Here is a 21,142-nt window from a genome sequence, read left to right as displayed (position 1 = left end):
AAGCGAAAACAAAGTATCCAATTTCTCCACTTCCCCACTTCCGACGCAATTACTACACAATATTGTGGGGCTGCGGTCAGGCGCCGCAGCCCGGCTGAAATCTAGGCACCGCTGCAATCTCGTTACGGAACATAAAGTACAGTTTTATTGTTCTCCTTAGGCTTTTTTCGCAAGACCTATTCAAACAAAGAAACCTGTACCCTGAATAAACCGGCGCAAACGTACAGGTGTTCATTGTTTTTTAAAACTGTAGCCAGTGCTGCGTGACAACATGAATGGGACGTAAATCTCGTCATGTTGATTTAGCCATCACATTAGCTAATTGACAGAAACCTGATCTGGTAATGTGCGGGACATAAATCACAGATCTCCTCTCGGTCCAAACGTCAAACTGTCATAATAGTGACGGACACTATGAAGGGACACACGCATCCCTATTATACGATGTGTCAACACGCCGGATAATATTATACTCGGCCTTTATTATAATTATCCGACTTACATTGCTCAATTGAGATAGGGGGAGTATTTTTTGTTTGATTCCACTAATCTAACGAAGCACATTTTAAAAACTCATAAAAACGCAACCCCTTGTGAATGCTTCCGTCATCGAGGCATTTCAACGTAACCCTTTTTTAGCGGGGACCCGCAACAAAACGAGCTAACATTTACAAAAAAAGAAAATTTTTGTCGAACAAGTTGAAAGCTCTTATCGCCCAGGGCGTAGCGATCCATTAAAGGCACTTTAGAGTAGACTTGAGGGCACCAATGCTACTGTATTTACAAATATAAGAAGACCTTCCGACTCTTTGCAACGTCACTTTAGACGGGAGTATTTAAAGGGAGGGTACTATCAGTCAGGGGTCATTTAAACTGGTTTTGTACAGCGTAAGAGCACTCAGATTTTAAGCAAACACTCTCACGTTAGAATCATGTGACTCGCCCTACACACAACAAACGACGTACTTGAGAGGCGTGCCAATCAATGTCGATCGCCAAATCGTGTTATAAGGGCAATAGTCGCACGTTATAGACAAATAGTGTATACTGATCGAATTATTAATAACGTTGCATGTTTACCGCATAATTATAATAACAAATCATTCATTACGCAGACTTTATTTCGCATCACTTATTTGTGGGGCCACAAAAATAATTTTCTGTTTACCTTGTTTTGCAAACTATTTATAAAACGGAAACCACCGCCGTGGCGACTCATACACCGACTCAAGGCCAGCAACTGCAATTTAGTAGACACCGACTTCCCTCCGTTTCCCAACTGCCTATCGCGAAGAATGGGGGTCGAGCTGTGATTCATTCGCCGCACAATAGATTTAAGTTATGTGATTCGCATTATAACGACCGTAAAATTGTGTTAATAAAAACAATTTTCACGCTTTTCCTTTTCGGCGAAGAATACAAATAAAATTGTAAACACTGTCATGATCATGAACATATGCGCGTGTTTGTTTAATTGTGTGTATTGTGTTTGTTTAAGAAAAGAATTACGTACATCGGGTAAATACAGACATGACATTGTAACCGACGGGATCCCTGAATGTGAAACAAAGCATCAACTTAGGATTATTATCCAGGTGATAGTGGTGTAGTAAGATCGTAACTAAATATGATTCAGATTCAGATTCAGATCATTTATTCATAAAAGTAAAATATTTATACGTCAATTTATAATACATAGTATAGTCATATACATGCAGATCATTGTTACTTAATTTGGTACATTATTCATAATAATCATAATAAAATTGTAACTTCAAATGATTTACTTAGCAAACAGTGCTTAAGTTAAGTTATTATATTTACTACATTAGTGTTAATACATTTTACATTTTGTTGATACATCTTTCAATTAATTAGGTACTAAATTACATATTTGATGTGTTAGGGCCAATGGGTTTGTCACTTGCAGAAACTCAGGTACATTGTAACATGCAAGGTCTATTAACATAGTCTTTAGTTTTCTAGAGAATATTGGATTGCTTTTCGCGTTTTTTATGTTTAGGGGAACATGGTTGTATATGTTGGCACCGACAACACTGAGCGCCGCACGGGCCTTCGCTAGCCGTCGGGTCGGAGCTATTAGCAGCGGCTGCCTACGCGACGTTCTGTTAAGAGTTTTGTAGTTATGCAGGTTCTCGCGTACATAGTTACAAGCTGTCAGTATATATATACTTGGCAAGGTCAGTATTTTATGGCTTCTAAATATATCTTTCGCGGGATGGTCGAGTGGTTTTCGGTCAACAATTCGTAGGGCTCGTTTTTGTAATTTAAACAGTCTTTCCCAGGTGGCCGACGTAGCCCATAAATCAATTCCTTGAATTAGGACGGAGTGGAAATATCCAAAATAGGCTTTACGCATGTTACTGGCGGACAGGGTGGGCGCGAGTCTGGACAGGGCGTAGCACGCCGAGGACAGCTTGTCGCACATGTGGTCGACGTGCGCGGCCCACGTCAGCCCGGCGTCGAGCACGTACCCTAGGTACCGAGTGTTGTCCACCTGGGGGACACTGACATTATTTAGAGTTATATTTATCGGATTGTGAGTTTTTTTCAATTGAAAATGAATTATATTGGTTTTATCTAAATTTAATAACATTCCATTAGCCGAAAACCACTTGGCCATTTTGTGCATTACAAGTGTAAGTTTAAGTTTTAAATTATCAAAATTATCGGCATTGACTATGATGCAAGTGTCATCCTAGATCTGACTTTGAGTTGAGTACGTATGTAGACTGCCTGCGATTACTGAGAAACGAGGCGACGGCGTCATGGAAAGTTCCTCCGAAGCCGTAGCGAGCGAGTTTGGCCAGTAAGAGCGAGTGATCAATCACCTCAAAGGCGCGCGACAGGTCGCAGAACACCGCGGCGACCTGCCGCCCGCCCTCCAGGTGCGCCAGCACGCGCGCCACGACGTCGCGCGCCGCGTCCGCCGTCGACCGCCCGGGTTGGTAGGCATACTGTTGCTGGTTTAATAGGTTATTTGATGTGATATGATTCATTATTCTCCTACTAATCATTCGCTCAAATATTTTAGACACCACTGGTATTAGTGATATCGGCCGATAATGTTTAGGTAGGTGCATTTCACCCTTGCCTTTATAAACCGGTTGCACTTTAATTTCTTTTAAGCTATCTGGGTATATTCCGGTGTAAATGCACTTATTAAAAAACGATAGAAATAATGAGATTACTACCGGCGGGAAGCAGTCAATAATCTCGGTTGACATGTCATTGTTGTCTTTAGATTTTTTACGTTTAATTTTTTTACACGCTATTAATATTTCATTCAACGTGAAAGGTTCAAATATATATGGCGCAGGCGGTGCATATTGTAGGTATTGTTCTAGATATGCAAGCGCGGTGCGAGCGCATGGAGTTGGGTTGTTTACACTCGCGTCGATGTAGTACCTGTTCAGCTGCGCGGCGGCGGCGGCGGCGCGCTGCCCGACGCTGTCACCCCCAGCCTTACTGACAAACACATCGATCGCACCACTCTTGCATTTCATATTCTTTCCAGTCTCGGCCGATATTACCCGCCATACACTTCTACATATATTTTCACTACTACTGTTTGCTATAAGGTTGTTAATAAAGCTACTACGTACTTGTTTCAATGTTGTCCAGTATTCAGATTCTAAGTTTTGCAGCATCAGCCGGTTTGCGCATGCCTCAGTGCTGTCGGTAGCTTGCGTATGCACTGATAAGACCTGTTTAATTTTATTTATCTTTTTACGTAAGGTTTTAACAGCCTCATTGACCCACACACTTACAGTATTTTTAACTAAATGTTTTTTTATAGGAAAGTATATTTCATAATGATATTTGATGACATTCATTACTAATTCGATTGTTTTACCCGGACAGTTACTTTTGTTAAGAATTTGGTCCCATTGATAAAATTGTAGACATTGCGTAAAGTCTTGTTTTCGTTGAGATGTAAATGATCTTTTGGAAATAATAATAATAATAATAATATGATAGTAGGTATTGATAGTTAACGCAAAATTATGTATGTCTCGAACGTAATCACCAACTTTCTAGCTACCGTATGGCACGAAGGACCAATCGTCATGGTCACGTACACAATGTAGGACAGGGTATTCGTGTTTTGTTTCGTCGACCGCTCACTCTTGCTTTCAACAACATGCGCGGATCCAGGGGGGGATCATGGGGGTCATGACCCCCCCCTGGAGCTTAGGCTGGCCATACAAATAGACCACGTGACCCCCCCCTGGATCCGTGCTTGTTTAACAATCGAAGGAAGCTAGCCAAGGTCACTGTCTAGTCTTACTCGCTAACCTGGATCTGCGGCCAGCTGCCTGTACACGGCCAGAGCGACCTCGTCTCCGCTGACGAAGTCCCACAGCAGCAGGTGACCACTACGAAGTCTTCGTCTACGCCCAGGTCCACGGTCGCGAGCTCAATCATCATGGCCACTCACAACGCAGGACGTATGGCAATCATGTTTTGTTTCGTCGAGCTATCATCTGCGGCTTGTTTTCAACAATCGAAGGAAGCTAGCCTATTTGCACTAACCTGGATCTGCGGCCAGCTGCCGGTACACGGCCAGCGCGACCTCGTCTTCGCTGACGAAGTCCCACAGACCGTCGCAAGCCACAACTACAAAGTCTTCGTCTCCGTCCAGGTCCACGGTCGCGAGCTCTGGTCGTGCGGTCACGTAGGGTTTGTACATAGCGTCGCCTGCGAAAGAAGAAATATGTTAAAGTTTTTTTTTCCAAACTAGATAAAAAGATATGCAATTGCAGAAGCGACATGAGGACAAGATCCTAAGTAGAATTTCAAAACCATATTAACTCGAACACGCGATCTGGAAATAAAAAGATTGATTGCTTCTCGAAGGATTCAGAAAAATGTGAGGCAACTAGATGACTTCATCTTTATATGACAAAGTGGGAAAAATATTTTTCCTGGACTTGCTGATATTAAGCTTCAAGTAATAATATAATACTTAGTTTAGTAGTTACGGGATGTTTCGGCATAATTATAAATTATAAGCAGACATAAAAGTTGCGGCCAAGCTTGCAAGGAATATTTTAAAGATCGTAAACTTAGCGATAAATTAGTGACGCAGTCAGTGTTCTTGAAATCATCTGGTCTGGGTTTACTCAGTTCGCAGACATATAGATTCTAATAAACGTGGACTCAAAACGTGCCCTGATTATATGTCTGACATAGTTCACATGAACCTTGATTGAACTAAGATATATACCTAATACAAAAAGGACCAATTACCTAACCTCTACATTACCAATTTTAGTATTTTTTTGTTTCCTTAAGGTGTCACATCTTGTACGTCCACATTTTTATCGGTATTTAGTATAAACATAAAGGAATACTCGTACTGATAGTGAATCACACTATTAGTGATAGCCATCTTCAACTAAATAAATCTGTTTGATTTTAAATTAAATAGATTTAATCTATTCTGAGGATAATTTATTCATAGTTAAGGTTCACAAACTTCTTAAAAATTGGTCTGTCAACACCACTCCTTGCAAGTTCGAGGTTGCCCTTATTTGTCTACGGCTCTAACAAAGAACAGCTGTCGCTCTTTCGTAATATGATTACTCTGAATGAGAGCCCATATTTGTTTGACCTTTCCATTGTAATGAACTAGGTACAGAGAGTGTATACAATTATACGTATTTATATAGTTGTATAGTCCACTCGAATTAAATAAATACCGTGACTAAGGTCACATGTCAAAGAGAACGTAGAAAGGATTTATATTATGAGTATTAAATAATACAGATACTGTTTAGAGATCTCTAAATTAAAGTTACAGAACACATTGTAGGTATTCAAGGTATATTATTTTACATCTGAACTTATTTATTTATTTTCTTCTTTTTCTTCCCCGGTTCCTTCACATTTCCAATTACTGCCGACTTTAACCGACCGCCTGCCGACTTGTAAGAAAACCGCTTTAGTGCTTAGGGGAATTTTATAAGTCTTTTGTTACTACATTATTATAAATATTTTTAAAGATTAATCCTAAGTTTGCCAACAATTAGTCAAAAATAAGTTCTTTTGTTACTACATTATTATAAATATTTTTAAAGAAACCAATACGTCTGAGCAATCGCAATTAATTCTACGTGGAGGCCATAGTAAACTAATCTTGCGTGAAGCACCCCGGATAACTTTCAGTCGCTTTAACGCTAGGGTTATCAAAAAGGGATTAAGAAACTTGGAAAAATCCTATGCGAAGTCCAATTTTGAAATCAATGGGCAATAGCATTTCTGGCATATTTGCCATTGGTCAGCATTTTTAAAATGTTTAAACTCTTACTATTTTATTTAACTGCGCAGTTTTACATTTAGACTTAGTGAAAGCGCGAAAATACGCACTGTAACTATTGACATGTACCTAATTTTAAATTATCAATAAATTATTATGAATTATGAAAGTCTTTATTTTAGAAATGTTCACCCACAAGTACCTAACAAGTGTTTCAAAAATGTTTTTTCACCACAGGAACTGATAAAGGCTCTCTTTGCAATTCGAAAACCGATAGCTAAATTGCATTTTATCCACAAGAGTGCAAAGTAATTTCATACAAATTTTAACTTTATGTCTTAAGCTGGCTGGTAGATTTTACCTATAAATGATGATTTCGAATCATAACTATTGAATAAATTGATGAATTCGATTTAGTTTGATGTTTTGTAGTCAGTATTTAGTTCGTGTTAGTGAGGTGAAATATTTTGTGTTCCACTCGGTGGCACTTTCTTTAACCTTCGTGCCTTGAAACCCTCTCAACGCTCAAGATTCCACTTTTTGAACCACTCACTACGCTCGCGGTTCAATATTGGAATCTTTCGCTTGCTCGAGTATCAATATTGGCACGTGCGGTTAAACAACAACTTTGCCCCCTTGTAAAACAAATAACTATTGTTGATTTATTATAACAGGCTTATGAAAGTTATGAAATAAATTTTGGTACCATACCCACCGCACGAATTTAGGATACAACTGGCACCTCAGTCATAGTCTAACATGGTATAAAATTTCAGATATTTGTCGTTCCAAGTGGTAGCCCTACAGAAGGGGGGCCCAGAAACGTTTCCGAACTTAATCTGCCGTGGAACGCGAAATCGATGAGTAGTCTGCGATGTGTGGAGAAAACCCGGAACGACGCCAATGAGAATAATGTCAACACTATTTTTATCTCGCACTTCGATAGATTACGTCTACCCTTAGATGGTGGAAACTTCCTAACAGTTCAGATCAATTTGGAGGAAAAGTTTCTTGTACTATTTGGGATCGTTTGATAAGTAACGAAATATTATATTGTGTACAGAATTAACACGTTGGAAAATCGTCGCAGGGGAATGTTAATAAAATCAAATAAGGATTAGATAGGCACGTCTTGGTTTTCTGAGGACGGTTTCTTGGTTTTGATAAATTAAAGTTCGATGCATTACGATACTGCGGGTGGTTGCAAATTCTTTATTAAAACTTAGCAAAAAAAACTCACACCTTTTAGCGTGAATACAATCTTCAATTCCTACCCCTAAAGTGTTAAGTGCATGGTGTCCGAGTGATCGATATATTAGCACTAAAATATCAAACATCATATGTGCAGTTCCGTCTCCCTTCAAAAACATGCCTCCTTGCATTGAAGTAAGATGTAATTTTGTAGTACAGAGGGTAAGGAGATGGTGTAGGATTGTGGGTAATGGCGGTGCATCGTAGGGCAAGTCTGGAGGGTAGCGCGCGGCCGGCCGGCGCCCGGCGCGCGCACCAATCAACTTCTAATTTAATGCACAGCCCTATTGTTTTCCAACTCACGCACGTGGGTTGAAAATATAAGTGCTTTGATACAAATATGAATAATAATGATCGATTATTTTGTATTTGCTTATGTGGTTTAATGACGTGATGACAATCTGTCGTTTGTTGTTGGTGGCATGTGTATTTTATCGATAAAATAATTAGATAACGCATAAATATTCTAATTACGTAGAATATAAAGGAAACGTAAACAGGTAGGGGACCTCCATGTCAATATTGACCAAGATATTCTAAGTATTTATTTGACACACTACACCAATAATTTTAGTTAGATTTATTTTATTTTATTACTTCTACATTCGTCTGACGTTTAAACATATACATAGTGAAAGTTTGAAACAACTAAATAAATACCCCTAAAAAACAATTTTTGACATCAACGCCAAATCTTTATTCATTTTTTAGATATTGAAGCTCTATTGTGCTGAATCACGAAAAATCCACAAATTGTACGAAACCTGCTCCTATTAAAAGCTCGTTCACGATCACTTGACAAAACGTACAATAGGCGTTAAAAAGGGGTAGGCGGAACACGGCGGGCGCGAAGTTAATCGCTCGTTTTATTATTATTGCTCTGATACCATACAACACAAGCACAATCAAGTAATGGGTAACAGTTTTTTAACTTCATGGTTTTATTTGTTCCAAAGTTTTTTTTAGCCTGCTCTAGTGTCCCGCTACCTACAGGGCAAAGGCTTCCCCTCTTTTCAAGGGCTCTTACACGTTTTATATCCCGGTTATACCCAATCGTTTCTGCTGACAGACGTGAATCCCATTAGACAAAAACACTACGTTTTGTTTAACAACGTTTTTTGCATTACATAGGCATATATGGGTTGCTTAACTTCAAACTTGGGTAAATCCATTCTGCTATTAGGTTGATTATATTTCAGATCAATATTATATTTTTTTACATAATCAACCTTACATCAGAATGGATTTACCCAAGTTTGAAGTTAAGCGACACATATAATAGTCATGCTTGTAAATTATGTTACATACATAATTTCACCACATAACTGCAATGACAATTTAAGTATGTATTTTTTGTACCACAAATTGAGTCGTTTTCTCAATCACTTTCGTAAAAATTAATTTCAATAGTTATTCTGATTCGGGATCAAATTGTTAACTACTAATAGTTATTTGCTTATTGCAAACCTCTGAGGGTTTGCGTACCGTTGCAAAGGAAAATGACATTCTATAGTAGGTCTCAAATAATACTTTAAAACAATTTAGATTAACCATGCGCCTCTCCCTTGGTATGCCGAATAAAATATGTAAATTTTATCGTACGTGAAATCCAAATTTTAATTACGTACTATACACGCTGTGCAACGACGCCGTGTTAGTGGACTATGGTTGAACACGAAATGAAAGACAAAATAATTATTCGAAGGACAGAAAATTGTCATGTCCAAGCACAAACATGATTTGAGGCGAATTGTGCTTCGATTTCCCGTACATGACTTAACGTACTGAATATTTAATCTGTGGCAGTGTGTCGTGGTTCATTTTTCACAGTGATCGTGATCATTACGGACGCGAGGCAGCCATTATGCCGTTAGCCGGGGGATGCAATAGTACAAGGTGCACTCAATGATGCTATAATGATTCTTAAGACTTGCTGACGGTGACTGAAGTTGCAATGTTATTGAAGTTACAATAAAATTTGGGCCAATTTATTCAAAATTGTAAACTTCACTAATTGTCTTGAACTCGGATGTTTCTATATTATGTTTGATAAAATTTTCGAGTCTATTCGATCACATTAGGAGATAATTTAATAAACTTTGAAAAGAAATAATGGAAGACCTGTTGTAATATGTATTAAGACTTTAGGACACCATTTCTCTCTAATTTCCATAGATGTCAGATGCCAACTTTGTCAATTCAATGTGAACAGACTCTTTATTTATTTAGATACTAGAACGGCTTACCAATTACACTTAAGAATAAAACATCAAACATAACATAAGTAGTAGGTAAGTATTACAGTTAACACACATACTTCACACTGTCTCAGAATAAGCAGAATAAGTAAGGCTTGTTTGTAATTTGGATGTCAGTTTAGACCAGCTGTCGTTAAAGATATCCACTTGTGGATGGGATCACAAAAGCCCGTTCAGTTTATTGTTGGATATGAAAATTAATTATAAGAATTTTCCAAAACAGCGATATTAGAACATTCAACATGCAATTTTTATATGCATGTATGTTAATTTTTGTATATACCAAAATAGTTCGTCTCTACAACTACAGATATACAATTATACATGAATGAACGATTTGTTAGTCAACTCACTATAGGGTGAGATGGACTATGATGAAGTTAATGGTGCAGTGATAGCGGTTCTCGAGACGTATTGTGGCTAATTCCAGGGGCGACGGCACAACGGCTGTTGATAGTTCTTCTGACGGTGAGCGATTGACGATAATATTATTGCGTTTATTGCTCCGATTTATCAGACAGTAGACCGTAGGCGATGAATATAAGTTACAGTTCTATGAGTTTAATAGTCATAATAAGTGTGTAGTACTTAACATAAGTGCCACATTGGCAGAAGTCAAAAGAGTTTGATAGAATAATATTACACCGCTTCATGAAGTTTTATATAATTGATAACATGTTATCATTTCTTCTAAATCGCTTTATAATACTAGTTCAATAAAATTACCCCCTCGTAATTGTCACCTGTACCTATGTATCTATGTCTAGACTTCTAGAGGCTGATAAAACATTAACAATGGGCATTTTCAGAATTCAGGACCCCGAAAATGCCCCAATACAATAATTATACTCATACTTGTATTCCCATAAGGGGTAGGCATGCTCATGTTTCAGACCTCTTAGCAATCAAGGGGTTGAAAAAAACAAAATTGAGACATTGCAGTGACAGGTTGCCGAACTGTCGCGTACGCCATTATTGAACCCACATCACCCCACAGTCGACTTCAAAAACCCACGGGAGAAAAGGAGGTGGTGAAATTATTAACCCGTTACCACACGGCAATACAATATACATACTTGGCTGGCGTGTCAACTTAAAATGAATTTTGGCGTCCAACACAAGAGCACGCCAATTTGCTCGGTATCGCGCCTGCTTTCGCCGACGCCGAGCTCACGGAGGTCAACCTCCACTCTATCCGCGCAAAGATATTTTGGGTGACCAGGACGGCGTCCATTCGGTCTCCCTTTTTAATGCCTGATCTTGATCCAATCCATACTAATATTATAAATGGGAAAGTGTGTGTGTCTGTTTGTTTGTCCATCGTTCACGGCAAAACGGAGCGACGAATTGACGTGATTTTTTAAGTGGAACTAGTTGAAGGGATGGAGAGTGACATAGGCTACTTTTTGTCTCTTTCTAACGCGAGCGAAGCCGCGGGCAAAAGTTAGTACAATAAAAGTTTTAAAAATTAAAACTTAAAAACTTTATAACATTAAGTAAGTACAAGCTAAGATAACGTAACAAGATAATATAGTATGATGACAAAACCCAACAAGCATACTTAATCTTGATGCAACGCAATGCACGTAAGTTTGCAGCAGCAAGGACATTCAAACTGTAATGTGCAATTTATTTCCGACATAAACGCGAAAAGACTCGTAACACCAAACGGAACGAGATCAGACTAAAATAAATTCGCTTTATTGGAGCATTTACCTGTTTATGGAATGACAAATGGTAACTACAAGTACGAGGTTATAAAATAAATATTTGAGCTTTTACGATCTTCAGCCACTATTTTGCAATTTGGAACTTTATCTTTATTATTTGAATAGTCAAACTGTTACCAAGCGATCCGTCCAGTCGAATTCATAAATATGTGTACATTTTTTCACCTTATTTCAACGGGTAAAGGTGAAGAAATGAACACATAATTATGAACTCGACTAATGTTGGATCTAAATATGATTTATTACTTGTAATAGATGTGTGAAGTGAGGTAAGCGACAACAAGAGGTGTAGATGTTTCCGATGTAACCCACAAGATGGCAGAACCTATGCGCAAGACACAGATCAATACAACAAGATGGCCCTTACAGGGCGACTCGCGGTCACCAAGCATACGACAAATCAGGTTTATAAAAGTTTGAACGCGTGCGACACCGATCAGTAGCGCCCAAGTATACGACCCGCTAACAGTGTCCGTGTCCGCTCGGGAAAAAATCTTAAATAATCAATTTTGGTTGCAAACAATGGTCTCTTACAGCATAAAGTGGTGTGGCAAGTCTTCTAACACTTCTACATGTAAAAAAGATGGAACAACATTCCACAGTTAAGTCAAATTAATTATTTTGTTGAATATTGTTTATTGTCCGCGGAGTTCATTTATACTGGTCAATATGGTTGTGCTGAGCGGCGCCGAGGCGCGTCCATCCCTCTTTACCGAGTTAACAATGTGATATGCTATCCCTTTCACGTAAACGACTAGGCATGGGGCCATGTTAGTTTATGTCTGTTGCGGGAACTTCGTACTGCCGTTCGTACCATGTGCTACCATTTTATGAAATATAAAAGAAAGCAGATTTGTAATAGTGAATAATTATCTAGAATCTGTAGAGTCTGTAGTGGTATTTAGTTCATTGATTAGTTTAGAATATTTAGTTGGTTATTTAACTTGGTAAACGTAAGTAAAAATGCACAGTTTAGTTATTAGTTACTAGAATGATTTTTATTGAGATGCTATCACCATTATCATCCTCCTTGCGTTATCCCGGCATCGGCATTCGCCACGGCTCATGGGAGCCTGGGGTCCGCTTTGGAAACTACTACCAAGATTTGGCGTAGGCACTAGTTTTATGAAAGCGACTGCCATCTGACCTTCCAACCCGAAGGGTAACTAGGCCTTATTATAATTTAATTATAATATTATAATTTGTTGCAAAACAAATTCACCACAGTACTGGTACCGGTACCATTGTCTATAATAGACATGTCCCATTCCCATCCCTACTGCTAATCATAAAGGCGCGCCATTATTTGAAACGACCAATGGCAGCACCGGGCGCGCCCGCCTCACCCCGCAAGGATTGGTGATTTGCGTCTCGAACAATATCGCTTGCATTTGGCTTCTAGTGGGGTGTTCTGTGGCGCAAGACAACGTACGAGAACGGTAGAATGGTAGCTCTTGCTTGGGCGTGAACTGTCAAGTTCATATTTATTTAGATTCGGGCCAGGAGATGGCACACCCTCCAATGGGCACAGCCGCTATTACAAGAAGTTTGAGAATGTGTCGGAACATCCACATTGAGGTTCATTTACCTAAAGGGAAGTCCGAACCACTAGTGTCATTATTGTAAATGTAAACCTTTTTCAAGGAAATAAAAACATTTTTCATTTCATCTATCCATCCATCCACACACTGGGCAAACAACGGCAAACGTCGAACATAAAGAACAAACACGAAAGTGGAGAAGTGTTTGCCTGTTTTGTTTGGTGTGCCAGTGATCGACATTTTCCATAAATCAAAGAGATGGTATGGATGTCGAGTTTGGCATGTGCTTTGTGACTAGGGTTGCCAACTTTTTTTTAGGGAAATATAGTATTTTAGAAAATTCCATCTAAAAATTATAGTACACCGAAATAAAAATATAGTACGGTACACATAATCGATAACCAAGTCGTAGAGATCGTTCTTTCTGTCCACTCTAAGGGGCTCCATTCGGTTTTCATCGATTTTTGACAAGTTTTGTGTTGCATCTCTTATTTAAGTATCGTCGAAAGTTGTATGGCCGAATATCACTTCCCAACTCACGTTTTGCGCAATTTTATTCCGCCGAATGTTCATTTCCTATCTTATTGTTTTATTTGCCAAGCTCACATTTACCAACTTAACATTTGACCTTTTTTAAAAAAGCAAACTTTCATGTTGTCGAATGTTTTACTTAGCGTAATATATAACTAGTTTATCTATTGTATGTAATGTACCAAATGTTTTATTGAACACCGTCACCAACAATATATATGGCGTATTTCGAAAAATATGCAATATTGAGTCTTCTATCACTTTCTAAATGTATTGACAGGTGTGCAATTTTTACTTACGTACCTATTAATATTCTTTTAATTTCAATAGTTACCTACTTACTTTTTTTACAAGACCCATATTTAAAAAAAATACCCATATTATAAGTACTTATATTTTTTATGAAATTTGACATTGTTTTAAAAACATTTTTACTTCAATGAAATCTAGACTTTTAAAAAAATGCAAAAGCGATTTTAATTTTAAACTAATTAAGGCAAAAATTTTGACCAAAGAACCAGTTTCGGTCCTAAAATAGTTCGACTTTGATGCTAAATATCACAGAATCAATGAGCTGTGAAGTAGGTACCTAATTATGGGATGCTAGTTTGTTTAAAGACGATTCTGTTAATATGATATGCTTCAGAAACTATCGTAATATTCATAATAGCAATGGATTCAAATCGAAGCTCATCGGAGTAGAGAATCCCCTTAAGAAATGTCGTTATTTAATATATCATGGAAAAAATACAAATGTTTGCAAAGAACGGTGGCTTTATACGTAACTGCAATATTTGCAGGACAGAACGAAGTAATTATAAATGCACAGTGAAGGTTAAATATGAATAAAAGCGCGAGCGGAGCGAGCGCGAAATTTTTTTCATTATCAAAACGTCGCTCCTGGCGGTTTGACCCTAGTGTAAATTCGCCACTGGCATGGACCCCAAAAATATAGTACTTTTGCGTACTATATATGCTTCATCTAGAATATAGTACGCTGGGCCAAAATATAGTACAGTACTATATTATATAGTACGGTTGGCAACCCTATTTGTGACTAACACCAAGCATATGGAGTTACAAGCGATAAGAATATTATGAATGTGTATTTACCAATAGCCCTGGAGACTGCGAGCTGGCCGTTGACGCGCCACGTGCCCCAGAACATGACGGCGCCGCCGCCCGCTTGTATTCGATCCTTTTCGTCCTGTCAACATAAAAACAATCATCAACTGATCGTATGGAGCTTTTTATTAATTCAATCTCAAAAGTCTATGACAGAATTACAAGAGCACGTTAATTTGCGTAGCGACATTGCTGCAAGAGAAACGGCAGGCGATTGTTCCTTCTAAAAAGGCGGAACGCAATTTCTATAAAACGGTACCTGGGCGATATCTTGACTTCGGTCCATAACTTATTTAATAAATAATAATAAATCGATAAACACTGGTTGGCTGCCACCGCCAGCCACGCTGATCTAGTGTTAGTTCCCGATAGGTCAGGCAAATAAGTACAAGCTGATAAGTGAGGGTTCAGGTACGTTCAGAGTCGCACGAGTTGCATGAGCCGCATGCGTTTCGCGAGGAGAGCAGTGAGTCACCGACCCACGCCGCGTGCAGAGTGAGTCGCCGGCCCGTGCAGCGAGCCGCTGGCAGCCGCGGACCACCACCACACCTGCTGGGCTGTCACCGCCGGCACACTGATCTAGTGTTAGTTAAGCTAGAGCTCAATTACCTGTCGGCTGGGCTTGTGCGGCCGCACGAGCTGCATGAGCCGCATGCGTTTGGCGAGGAGGGCTAGTGAGTCGCCGGCCCATGCAGCGAGCCGCTGACAGCCGCGGACCACCACCACACCTGCTGGGCTGTCACCGCCGGCACACTGATCTAGTGTTAGTTATCTATAAGCTAGAGCTCAATTACCTGTCGGCTGGGCTTGTGCGGCCGCACGAGCTGCATGAGCCGCATGCGTTTGGCGAGGAGGGCTAGTGAGTCGCCGGCCCATGCAGCGTGTAGCTGGCAACCTCGCACCACTACCACCACTGCTGTGCTGCCTCCGCAGGCTCGCTGGAAATAAAAAAGGAGTTTAATTAATACACGAAGAAGTTATACTTTGAATCTAGTTTCAGTATAAAGTTTATGTAGTGCAGATGGTGCACGTACTAAAATAGAAATGATGTTTTTCGATTAAGAATGGAAGTGATTAAGTTAATGAAACGAAAAAAGTTAGAAAGTTCTTGTGAGGACGTTTGGATAACCATTTCTGTACCAATTAATAATTCCTTTAAAGAGTTTTGTATTTGTGCTGTCTACTTGCCACCACCATTAACAATTGATGTATTTAACCATTTTACTGAAAATGTAAGTAACAGTTTGCATGATAATGAAAAATGTCTAATTTTAGGAGACTTTAACATAAATTCTATCGAATGGCTTAGTGATGCTGGTACTATAATATCTACTCCTTCTCATATTAATAATAATATAGAACGTGCCTTCTGGGATTTTGTTGCACTTAACGACCTAAAACAGATAAATCATATACCTAATAGCAATTCTAGAATACTTGATATCGCTTTAACTAACTTATCTAATATAAATTTAATCGCGCCAATGGATATTGTATCCAAAATAGATGAACATCATCCGCCATTGCAAATTGAGATCCCTAAAACAAACCGACTTAACATAAAACCCTGTCTAAAAGAATTACCAAATTATTTTAAAGCCAACTATGTCGCAATTAATGAAAAACTTAGCACTATAAATTGGCATGATGTATTTGAGCCATTGAATTCAGTTGAGTCAATGGTTGAAGTTTTCTATTCTGAGATTCACTCTACTATTCGTGAATTCGTCCCCTTATGTAAGACAAGAAAAACCCGTTACCCCCAATGGTTTTCTCGACAACTCATCTCAGCCTTAAAAGAAAAAAATAAACTTAGACACAAGCTTAAAAAATATAAGAACCCTATGGACGAGATATCTTTCAAGCTACTAAGAAAAAGGTGCGAGAAGATGGCGAAAGATTGCTATAATGCACACATCGCTTCTATAGAGTCTAAAATAGCATCCAATCCAAAGTATTTCTGGAGTTATTTAAAAATGAAAAGAGGTGGTGCTAGTAATTATCCGGATACAATGTCAGACGGTAATGAAACTTCTGATGATAGTGTGACCATATGTAAACTATTTGCAAAACACTTCTCAAATGTTTTTAATGTCTGTCAACCGGTAGTTACCGGAAATAATGATATCTGCGAAAGCAATATAAATAACAATCTCAGTCGTATAGCATTCTCTGAAAACCAAGTTAAAAGCATATTAAAGCGTTTAAATGTTAATAAGGGCGCGGGAGCGGATAACATTCCTCGAATATTCTTCGTAAAAACAGCTGATACATTATCTGTCCCAATCACATACATCTTTAACAAATCATTACAACTTAGCTCATTTCCATCAATATGGAAGGAAACAAAAATTGTGCCAATATTTAAAAGCGGCGATAGGTCGTTAATTCAAAATTACAGGCCAATTGCAATTTTACCCACGTTGGCAAAAGCTTTTGAAAAATTAATATGTCCTATGATTTCGTGGCACCTATCACAGGCAATTTTAAGCAGCCAACACGGCTTTATCAAGAATAGATCAACCGCGAGCAACCTTGTTACGTATATAGAAGATCTAGCAGAGTCAGTCGACAAGCGCATACAAATGGATGTAGTTTATACAGATTTTAGCAAGGCGTTCGACACTGTTAATCATGATATCCTCATTAGTAAACTTCAGATCCACGGCGTGTTGGATCCTTTGCTTGGCTGGTTTCGATCATACCTTCGTAATCGTAAACTCAAGGTTGTGATGAACGGATATAACTCTGAAGATTATGTAGTAGGGTCTGGCATCCCTCAAGGATCTCATCTTGGCCCGTAACTTTTTATTATTTTTATTAACGATATAAATAAATGCTTTCTAAACTCTAAAATATATGAAATAAAACTATGGAAACGGATTAAATCGCGTATAATGAATTTAAAATACATCCCGACGTTTCGAACTCTTTACAGCGTTCGTGGTCAACGGGTGACTGAGGAAAAATTAAAATGTGCAAAAGCTACCCACTTACAAGAAAATATTAACGAACCATGACCACAAATAATATAGATTTCTAAGGCAGGTTCACACACTATTAATAAAGCTAGTTATACAATATTCAAAAAATTTTACCATTACTCTGTTAAAAAAATAATTAACCAATTAATCTACACAAAATTGACAAAGAAACAAACTGCAAATGTCCAACACCATACAACACAAATGCCTCACAGCCTTCGTCGTGCTTGTTCCATTATCAGATGTACTACTGGATCCCAAGCCGGTGGTAAAGTAAAGCCATCCTCTCTATTAAAGTTTGGATATTTCTTGATCTCAATGGCCTCTCGCAACATTCTGGGTATATATCGCTTCTCCTTAGCGAGAACCAGAGGCTTGTCAAACTTTATAGCATGATTGACTTTATCCAAGTGTAAGTGTTTTATTTTATTTTACTTTTATACTCATATTGTAAAAAACCTAATCTAAGAAAAGATCTTAGAAAAGAAATAAATAAAGGAAATAATAAAAAAATAAATGAAGAATTGAGTTGATTTAGTCCATGAGCCTTACCTCCTGGTTACTCTTCCTAATGAAGTCGTTATCAGTGCGAAGGAAGGCGTCTCTCAGAGCCTTGCGGAGGTCGGTGGAGTCATGTGGACTCTCGACGAGGTACTGGTGTATATGCACGGCGCAGTACGCTGCCTCCTTGGCCTACTATAGACAGACTTACGTCCTGATTCTTCATGATAAAATCATTATCTGTGCGAAGGAAGGCGTTTCTCAGCGCCTTGCGGAGGTCGGTGGTGTAATGTAGGCTCTCAACCAGGTACTGATGTAGATGCGCCCCTCAGTACGCTGTCACTTTGTTCTACTAGGCAGACTTACCTCCTGATAAAGTCGTTATCAGTGCGAAGGAAGACGTCTCTCAGCGCCTTGTGGAGGTCGGTGGAGTCATGTGGACTCACGACTCGACCAGATACTGATGTAGATGGGCGCAGTAGACACACTCTGACTTACCTCCTGGTTGCTCTTCCTGATGAAATCATTATCTGTGCGAAGGAAGGCGTCTCTCAGCGCCTTGCGGAGGTCGGTGGAGTAATGTGGGCTCTCGACCAGGTACTGGTGAAGATGTGCCGCGCAGTAAGTAGCTGCGGCGGAGCCTGCGTGCCCGTCGTACACGGCGTAGAAGGCCGTTGGCTTTGCGCACTGTAAATAGATAAATTGAATAGGTAAAAGTACAGGTACTATTCGAGATAAAAGAAATGTATGATTATGCACAAGTTACATGTTTAAAATTGTTTCTACGGAGATTAAAGGATTTCCTTTTTAAAACGGTAGTTTTAAAAATGTAAGATATTTTGGAAAAATGCTTATGCAAAGAGAAAAATGTGTTCCTTTCCTGTCCTGATGTTTCCTAGAACTTTGGGAATTTTCTGTACTCAAACTGTAGTAGCATAACAAACCTCACACATAAAGTCCCATAATTTAATCACAGGACCTTCCAATTAGAATCAAACAGCAGGTTTATTTACTTTTAAACGAATACAAAGTAATGATCGGAAGCTATAAATATGATAACAGAGTAGCCCGTACCGTAGGGCATTGGACCACTTACGGATATTGACAGTTATCCGTATTAATCGAGTCATTGCACTTTGCTCATGAAGGGCAACTATGCAATCGATCAAACTTTAGACAACTGCCAAATTAAAGTTATTAAGTTACTTTTACAGATTTGGGGGGGACACATTTAACGAAAGTGCTTTGGGTTAGCTGGAATACTAAAACTAAACTAGGGCTTATTCGTAAGCAAGACGCCTTCTTAAAGAGCTCACAGATAACCAGTTCAGAGGCTGATATCGTCCGATGATCTGGTAATCTGTATACTTTAAGCGTAGTATTGCACTAGCGTAAGTGTTGCTAAAGTAGGTATAAACTGCATCTTGTAGATATTTGCTATCCCGCATTGAAAGTTACCACTTTGAATCTCATATTTCGTAACCTAATCTAATCTCCTCATCCTTAACTCTGACATTTGAAGTCAATTCAAAATTTTACATCTACCTAACCTAATCAATAATAGTATGAGTAAATAACCGCGTTGTATGTTGCATTCTCATAGAAGTTTGGATGTAACAATGCGTGACATCTAAAGCTACACGATAAATCAGCGTAATGGTCTGGCAATCGACTCGCCGAATACTCCTCAAGTTGGGGCAAGTTTCGGGGAGCCGGAAACAGTCGTTAGTCAAAGTTTAGCCTAATCGATCGATCATTGACTTCCTTATAATCCTGATACGAAATGTGGTTTATTTTGTCCAAGTAGATATAATCTGAGACTCGATAGCAGTATTAATATCAAGATGTATTTGCGTTCGTTTAGGCCTATATCAGACACACACTTTAATATTAGGCATGTTGCCAAAATGGACATCGTCTAACATGGGCTTTTATATCTTTTCTTAAGGACTTTTGAACTATAAAGAGGCGATGAGGCTTGAAATTTTGCTGCACCGTTAAAGGGTGAAATGGCCATTAAACATTATATTTAAATAAGTAGACACCTACAACTTTATGCCGGGCAGAAATAAACGTTTGGTTATCAATCGTATCGTTAGCCGTAGCCTAGCCCCAACACGAATGTCTTATTGTCCTTTAAAGGACATTTATTTACAAACAACTACAAAGTACATGTACCTACATTGAAGTGACAAAGAGTCAAATGGGTCAAACGGTTTCACGTATATGCAAGAGCGAGAATGATGCATCAACGCATGCAAAGCAGGAAAACGTGCTTGACAATAAATATTATGTGCGACCGCAGAAGCATGGCGTGGAATAATCGCACAGAATTGATCGTCGCTATAATCTCTTTGTACTTTCCTTATTAAAATAAATGCATAAATTATGTTCGGTCTTGGCTTGTCATTGGCAAATTAATTCTATAATATAACTTGGTCCTGCAAAAACTGTAATTTAATAGGCAATATTTACATGACCGTTCACGAGTAGAAGGACGAATCGCAGGCCAAAATTCTCTTAATATTCTGACTACTAATAAGTCTCACAACTCAACACACCTCAAAACCGAACAACGCCTACCAGTTGCCTCAACGTGCCTATCCGCCATAAAGAGGCGTGAGCCGCGAGTTGTCATGGTAGCGCAGCCAAACTTCGTTGACCTACTACACTGCTATTGCAGGTAGGACTCACCTCAATACCGAACAGCGCCTCCAAGTTGCCGATCTCAACGTGTCGGTCCTCCATGACCCGGCGGGAGTTCTTGGTGGCCGCTGACACCGTGCGCAGCTCCTGCAGGTGCGGCGCGGGCGGCGGCGGCAGCGAGTCCAACCGAGAGTTGTCGAGGTAGCGCAGGCAGACGTCGTTGACGCGGGCCGTCACGGCCTGCATTAGGCGGAGGGCTACGTATACTGAAAATGGGAAAGAAAAGGAATAA

General features: G+C 39.1%; 1 protein-coding gene across 2 annotated transcripts in view; it reads right to left on the bottom strand.

The window, feature by feature from the left end:
• Window positions 1-21,142, bottom strand: part of LOC125227718 (protein phosphatase 1F-like) — a 132,856-nt gene that overhangs the window by 92,004 nt on the left and 19,710 nt on the right. For both annotated transcript variants that reach the window (XM_048132019.1, XM_048132018.1), the window contains exons 4-8: window positions 20,899-21,116; window positions 18,703-18,891; window positions 15,514-15,657; window positions 14,708-14,801; window positions 4,558-4,722 (exon numbers count right to left, since the gene is read on the bottom strand). In XM_048132019.1, the coding sequence (XP_047987976.1) occupies window positions 4,558-4,722; window positions 14,708-14,801; window positions 15,514-15,657; window positions 18,703-18,891; window positions 20,899-21,116 (810 nt within the window). The remainder of the gene's footprint in view (window positions 1-4,557; window positions 4,723-14,707; window positions 14,802-15,513; window positions 15,658-18,702; window positions 18,892-20,898; window positions 21,117-21,142) is intronic.

The sequence above is a fragment of the Leguminivora glycinivorella genome, chromosome 7 (genome assembly GCF_023078275.1).
Source record: "Leguminivora glycinivorella isolate SPB_JAAS2020 chromosome 7, LegGlyc_1.1, whole genome shotgun sequence".
NCBI lineage: Eukaryota > Metazoa > Arthropoda > Insecta > Lepidoptera > Tortricidae > Leguminivora > Leguminivora glycinivorella.
Note: the sequence above shows the minus strand (reverse complement) of the source record. Positions and strands in the feature narration are given on the sequence as shown.